The following is a 7,568-nucleotide window of genomic DNA, read 5'->3' as shown; positions in this document are numbered from 1 at the left end:
GACAGCAATGCAACTAACAAAGACAGCAATGGCCCAGAAAGGTAGTAAGGACATTGATAAAAACATGATCAAATCATTTTGACATCAGTGATTCAACCTTAATTGTATCACAGGACAGAGAAGAAATTGCTGAAAAAGAAAGAGTATTCTCGTAGCTTCTAAAAAAAAAAAAAGTCCTTACTACATTTCTGGGCCTTGAACATGTGAGTTGCATTGCTGTCTATGGAGGGTCGGAAAGGCATCAGATTTATGGGTTTTCAGAACTTAAGGGTTTGGAACAAGAGGAAGGCGAGTAATCAATAGTAACATTTAAATTTTTGGGTGAATTTAACATAACCTGTAACAAAGGCATGACTCAGGTCTTCAGATTATAAATAAAAAGCATTTTCTCATTTCCACACGTACATAATGTAAGCATATCTTACCCTGATATAAGCGTCCTGATGGTGTCTGGCAAAATAGAGCATGTTGTCCAGAGCCAGCATCCCAGGAGGAATCTGAGTGAAGTCCACTGCAGGATTCACGTGATTCTACACAAACACAAGCATGATCGAGAGTAAACACACACTCCAAGACTCGCATCGTAATCGCGGCCAGAGTCTCGCATCGCATTCAGAGTCAAGATAAGACAAGTGTCAAATTGGTTCCACTGCACACACTGCCGAAAGAGTCCGTGATCCAGAAACAGGCCTGCACGTCCCCGGTGGATGACAGAGGCCCAGCAAGCTTTCTGCAAATGCTAGAACTGCGATATTACCTCCCTCTACTCGACCGTCTACTTCAAACTAATCTGCACTTTTCAGAAAATGTGGGATGGTTGCCTTTGAGGATGAGGGCTCTGTGGCTGTCTGACTGGATTTAGAGTTGCCAATTACGCCGTGTTTGAAAGTTCTTGCCTTCGGATGGACCCTGGTGAGTCTGGGGCGCTTAACAGAGGAGACACACTGAGTAAAAACATGGTTTATTACCAGACAAAGAAACAAAGAGAGAAACAGAGCTAGAGGGTATGGTTGGAAGGGCACAATAACTTTGTAAATATCGAGTTTTGAACATGTGCCTTTTTTGGTGCTTTATGCCTTCATTTGGGTATGACAGTAAGTAAACAGGAAACTAAAGTGGGACAGGACCAGGAAAGGTCTGCAAATCGGGACTCAAACTCAGGACGCTTAAAGGACAATGGTGCTACATGTTCATTACACTTATTTTCAACATTCAATACTTGTTCACTAAAGCTGCATTTTTTGCTAAAAAATACAGTAAAACAGTAATATTGTGATATTATTAACATTATAAGAACTGTTTTCTATTTTAAAATACTTCAAAATTGCATTTATTTATGTGATGATCCTTTTGATATCATTCGTAATATGCTGATTTGGAGCTTAGGAAGTAATTATTATTATTATCAATGTTAAAAACAGGACTTAATATTTTTGTTGAAACAGCAAAACATTAAAACACTGAAACAGCAATATCAATCTTTTTGAGAGATAGTGTATGTGTATTTTAACATACTGCATAATATGACAACAGTCGATTATTCCCTTGAAATTGTAAATGCAATTATTAATTCCAATTAATCACAATTTACACTGAATGGCATTTATATCATTGCTTGAAGCAACCACATACCATATTTTTAGCCTCAAATGTGAACAATACAGCCTTTTGGTTTCTTAAAATAAAAAGTTAAATATGCATAGTATTATAAATGCCATACAAGCTATTAAAACAAGCTAACATATAGAAAGAAATGAACGTGATTAATTGCTGCTTTGAACGATTATGTAATTGTGGCATCCGTAAATGTAATTGCAATTAAAATTAATTGTGCAGACCTACTGTAGCACACAGTACACACTGCATAGTACGGAGTATGCAAAACACTAATTTTCCATTCTGAACACTGCCGGAGTTCACAGTACTTAAAGACACGTCTGTGGCGAGGGCACTAGAGACCAATTTCCCATCCATCAATGTGACAATGCCCTAAGAGAGTTGGAACACAGCCCTCATTAGCAACACTGCTGTCTTAACACATTCTACACCGCTCCCTAACAGCAAATCACAGGGAGCAACAAACTCCACACTTCTCCTAAAACGCTGTGAAAATGGTGTCTAGACCCTCAGAGCTACCTGTCAATTGACATTGGTGGCATGGTAAAACGAGTGTGTGTGTGTGTGCAATCTGAGAAGGTGTTAACACCACAGGAGGAATTTAGGGAAGGCCTTATCTTCAGACAGCACACGGCACTGTAAAAGGAGTCTTAGTGAACCTCAGAAGCTCACAGGGGCTTAGGAGCTCATGACAACTTCAGTCTTGTCCCCTTCAGGCTACTGACCGCAATACGCTCTTTCCTGCCTGTACTCTTCACACCTGCCTCGGCCTTTCCTTCCTCTTTCCTGCTGCTTTCATCTTCTTTGATTGGGACTTAAATTGTATAGCAGGCTCATCTACAAGTTAATTTATTTTTATATATTATTTATATATTTATTACAATTAGTTTAAAACATATTTACATAAATCTGAACTTTTAAAAAATATTTGTTCAGCTATTTTGATCATATTTGATATCTAGTGGGATACTAAAGTCCACAAGTACAAACGCTTCAATCTTTCTTTAATATGTGTGTGTGTTTTGAAATATTTTATGTATTTTAAATAATATTGTCAGCAATATTACAGTTTGAGTTAAAAGTTACAGAAAACTAGTTACAGAAGTCAGAGTTACAGAAAACTACTCCTACTACTCCTAATAACAAAAAAAACAAAAAAAAATTAAAATGTATTGCTAACAAAATTAAAAATGAAAAACATATTTCATTCATATTGCTCAGCCTTTGAAATCCTACTAGAAACCTGGCTGACAAATTCTCATGAGAAAAAAAAATTATAGTGTCTAAATATGACAGATTGACTGGAGGCATCTCTGCCATCTGGGCATGTCTGATGAGGTGACCTGTTTTGATGTGCAAAGGAGAGAGTGCCGGATATTCTGTTAAAGTGAAATATGTCAAACAAATTTGGAAAAAATAGCTCTGAATGTTCTGAGCTTAGCTGAGCTTCAGTAGACTCAGACAATGCTTTGAACTATCAATTATAGCGGGCAAACAGGGACAAACATTTAGAGACAAACAGCTTTAGCTAAATAAATATATAAATATATGTTATAAACAATTTCTTGCAGATATCCGATTGAGGCCTTATTAAATTTTTGGTATCTGAACTTAAATGAGACTTTCTCAATTGCACCCATGTAGTATTGCAATGTCTTGCATGAACACTTACGATGAAGCCCAGCTTTTTGTAGTCTCTGGTGTACATGGACTTGCGCTTCTCAATGCTGCCACTGTTGTTAGACTCACACTCAACGTCAAAAGCGATTCTGCGTAGCTCGAAGATGATGTCCCTCTGAGCCTATACAAACACAGGTACAAAGCCTTGTTACTACACAGCTTGATTCTGATCTCTCAATCACAACAACAGGCCAAAAATAGTTGGATGTTTTTCCATTTCATTTTTTTCCACAAAGCAACAAAATAGGAACACTTTAGCATAGGGACCAATTCTCACTATTCTCACTAAGCATACATTCTGCATGACCATATTCCACTACCTTCTTATTAGTGCTCTTCATTTATTACTAAAAAGCTTACTTTAAGGATTTCTATACCCCAGCAGAAACTAGTATCTTAACTATTTAAGTCAGTAATGCAACAAGAACAATCGCACAAATTACAAGCATAAATGAACAGCCTACAACATGAAATTATATCTTATATAAATACAGTAAAAGAAGACAGAAATACAGAAATATTTCTAGGCTACTGTCTCTTTAAGACTAAATGCACAGACCTAATACTGGCACACATTCGGCTGCTTTAGTCAGTTGTATGTGTTACCTTAAGACATGGGCAAAATCTACTGTGTTTACCAGAAAACTGTCCAAAATCTGTATTTTCACAAGTTTGTGTGTATCTATCCATTTAGTTGCTTAAACGCGTTGATGTCTCAATCTCTGCGCGTGCACTATGGGTGTGTACAGAAAACGTGTGACTAATAAAATAATTCAACTGAAATCAATATTTAATATACATTCATTTTACTTTCCAAGCAGCTGTATAATAAGTAGGACCGAACAGTTATTACAACTGTAGGCACAGGTTCACCTGGTCTTGAGGATCCATCTTTGTCATCATGCGGTCCTCTAAAAGGTTAAAGGTCAAAACTTGTAGCACGTATAACTGGTGGGCCATTTCATCATTTATGGGCTTGTTACTCCTGATCACGTTCTGAAAACGAGAGAAAGGGAATGTTAAACAGCTGGAGTAGATATCGCTTTACTTTTTTTAAAACATCTCTTTTGTTTTACACTCGGCACTCTGCATTTAATCTATAAAAGAAGCTACACAAATAATAACACTACTACACACTAATAATATTTTCTGCATCATCTACATGAGAGCAATACCAGAGAGAGATGTTTATGTCCAGACTGGCAAACTGCCACACTACTCGTGCTATTTTCGTAATATGTATACTGTGCACTTACGCTGAGGATGATTGAGCGCAGCTGCTTCTGTGCTAAAATGTGAGCCATCTCCTACAATCAAACAAAACACTGAGTCAACTTCGTTCTCACAGACTCATACGCACATATTCAATAACCTCTTCAAAAGGTGTAGCTCTACAAACATATGAAACATTAGTCAAATAGCAGTTAAATCGGCTACAGAGGCTTTACCTCAACTAGAGAGCACTTACTGTAAGAGGACAATCAAGGATGTTCACATTGTCCTCATCAAACTACCATTACCAGCACAGCGAGGGGAAGAAATAATGAGAGAACGAGACAGAGAAAGAGAAGAGAAAAGAAGCGAGAGAAAGCAGAGGCATTTGTTAGTAGCACAGAAATGAGAGGTCAGCAAAACAGACCTGAAGAAACTGGAAATCGACATTTAGGATATGAGGCGGTTGCATGAGCCCGCTGTGACTCTTAAGTCACTCTCTCTTACTTGACTAACACTAAATGTCCGACTACCTGACAGATATCATAGATATCAAAACAGGTGTCTGAGAAGCACTCAGCCCTGGGCTATGTAAACAGCTAGCATGCGTTAGCCAATCGAAACACTTGGAGACTTCGTTCCGCATGATCAGTTTTTGCTAGCGTTGGGTTTTCTGACATATTTTTGGAGATCGGGCTAATGGTTGAAGGAATGAGAAGTGATATAAATCTGCGGCTAAGTCAAGAAAGTCAGCAATATGGCTAATGTTGCTTACAACAGCTGTATATAAAAAAAAAAAAAACTTGCTAGTGAACAATACAAGAAGTACATCAATGTATGTACTGCACAAAAAGCAGACAAAAAAGGTCAGAAATATATAAAACACCTGTTAACCTGTTAAAAAATCTGTGCAAACTTAAATCTGTTACTGACTCATGTGAGCGTTATAGCTGCATGGGTTCTTATTAATATTACTGGATTTTGCAGGTTTACGGTAAACGTTAACACAAATTTAAAGATGTTGTCTCGCACTGAAAGGCTGAAAAGGAAATGATCAGAGCAGAAAAAAGCACACACATTGAACACTTACAAAGACTCAAATAGACACTCATACAGGTACAAAATACTAAATTATTCCAAATAAACCAACATATTTACATAACTTTTCACAAAGTGAACTTTTTGATCTGCATGCTAAGTGACGTTTCCAGCATCAAATCATTTTTAGGTTTCCACTAACACTAAAATGCTGCACGAGTGGACAGAAATTGCCTGAATGCCTAAAATGTTGTGTGATGCTATTGACAGTCACAGCTTGTTAGAACCAAAAATTTAGACAAAAACACGGAAGTGATTCACTTGACATTTTCTCACGTCTTGCCTAATGAAGACACGGTGTCATTATTTAGTCCAGACAACAACAAACAAATGGGGGAGAAAAAAAAATAAAAAAAAACAGAAAATGGGTTTGTGTGTGTGCTGTACCTGTCTCTTCTCCTCAGGGGCTTTGAGGAATAACGCATTAATCACTGCGATGGTGTAAGTCTGAATGTCCTGATCTGTCCTGTTCCCGGAGACGAAAAACAAAAACAAAATTGTCATCATTTACAACAAAAGCTTATAGTTAGCAAGGTTTGTTAAGCCTGACCTGGCTGCATAGGGTTAAATAATGCGGTGCATTTTTGTAATTTTGGGATTTTCGCAGTCACTAAATGCTTTCATTATATTAGGAAAAACAGCATTAACATGCTTCAAAACTTATTAAAGGTTTAAAACGGATAAATAAGTGACATTTTTCATTTTTGGCTCAACTTTTCATTGAAATAGTCTTAATTTGATAACTGCAATTGCAAAAAGCTATAAATTGTCCATACCCTTGCAGATGGGGGATGAGCTGGCCAATAGTGATTTCTTGAGCCACCTTCTGGTAGAGATCTTGACTGTTGAGCACCATTGATTCCAGGATGGCTAGAGACCTCTGGAGCACAGCAGTGTCCATGGCAGATTTACACACATAACTGGCAATCTGAGGATGAAGTGAGAGAGCTTTTTATTGGTTAAAAAAGGATGCACAGAATAGATTCATCACAATAGAGTTTGAACACCAGTTTTGATGATAAAACATTTTTTCTTCACAAGCATCAACTACTTACCCTTTAACATATATATGTAATTATATGTTTGAGTATTATGTCAAAAGCTTTTAAACCTTTCTTTGTACATACTATAAAAATAAGTACATTTTAAAAATGAACGAGTGCTGCAGGGATAACGTAAACACAAAAAATAACATTTTAGCACTTCTGGTGATCCTAGTGTTGCTCTTTTATAGCTTAAGTTTAGCTTAAGCTTGTTTTTAGGCTTCAAAAATGCGTAAGAATTAAACAAATGTTTTGGTCACAGAATACTTCTATTCTGAGGGACCCAGTCCAAGTTCAACTACAAAAGCACATCATCCCTGCAGCAATCTATTCAATATCCTAATCTTGGGAAATGCCAACAACTTCTGAAAAGACTTCCACTGATACTCATGTGGACGCACCTTCTTGATAAATGCCACAGAGAAGGTGTCCCAGGAGACAATGCCATGGTCCATGAGCTCCACGAAGGCCGTCAGTGTAAAGGAGAGCAGCTCACCAAAGCTAAAAAAAAAAAATAGACAAGACAACAGCCACTAGCCACGTCTCTACCGCTCACCTGCACTGAAAGAGTAGCTAAGCCTCAGCTTTACAGAGCGATAGCGGGCGAGAAGAATAAGTACTGGTGCAGCTGAAGAACAGGGGGACAGCTGATGATCCTGTCCTTCAGAAGAGCAGTGAATGCCAGAGATTTTGGCAGCAGGAGCAGCAGTGAAATTACACTGGCAGAAATGATCAGTGGTATCATGCAGCAGTTTGTTTTTGGGACATTAGAGTTATGATGGCTGAACATACAACAGAATACGCTAGGAATATTTGGCTTATACTTATACTTGGTATTTCACCCAAAAATGAACACTGCTCCAAACCTATATGATGTAGTTTGTTGTGGAGACATAAAGGTACTAATATATATATATA

General features: G+C 37.6%; 2 protein-coding genes across 5 annotated transcripts in view; one reads left to right on the top strand and one right to left on the bottom strand.

Annotated features, from left to right (window-relative positions):
• Positions 1-7,568, top strand: part of LOC122323377 (hippocalcin-like protein 1) — a 313,600-nt gene that overhangs the window by 247,367 nt on the left and 58,665 nt on the right. The window lies entirely within an intron of this gene.
• LOC122323371 (engulfment and cell motility protein 1) overlaps positions 1-7,568 on the bottom strand; it is a 47,109-nt gene that overhangs the window by 30,516 nt on the left and 9,025 nt on the right. For 2 of the 4 annotated variants that reach the window (XM_043217168.1, XM_043217169.1), the window contains 8 exons: positions 7,052-7,151; positions 6,384-6,535; positions 5,995-6,073; positions 4,766-4,807; positions 4,554-4,604; positions 4,171-4,293; positions 3,290-3,418; positions 426-530 (listed from right to left, as the gene is read on the bottom strand). In XM_043217168.1, the coding sequence (XP_043073103.1) occupies positions 426-530; positions 3,290-3,418; positions 4,171-4,293; positions 4,554-4,604; positions 4,766-4,807; positions 5,995-6,073; positions 6,384-6,535; positions 7,052-7,151 (781 nt within the window). The remainder of the gene's footprint in view (positions 1-425; positions 531-3,289; positions 3,419-4,170; positions 4,294-4,553; positions 4,605-4,765; positions 4,808-5,994; positions 6,074-6,383; positions 6,536-7,051; positions 7,152-7,568) is intronic. The other 2 variants (XM_043217171.1, XM_043217172.1) reach the window with 1 other exon arrangement.

The sequence above is a fragment of the Puntigrus tetrazona genome, chromosome 19, assembly GCF_018831695.1.
Source record: "Puntigrus tetrazona isolate hp1 chromosome 19, ASM1883169v1, whole genome shotgun sequence".
Lineage (NCBI taxonomy): Eukaryota > Metazoa > Chordata > Actinopteri > Cypriniformes > Cyprinidae > Puntigrus > Puntigrus tetrazona.
The sequence above is the reverse complement of the archived record's forward strand: the minus strand, read 5'-3'. Positions and strand labels throughout refer to the sequence as shown.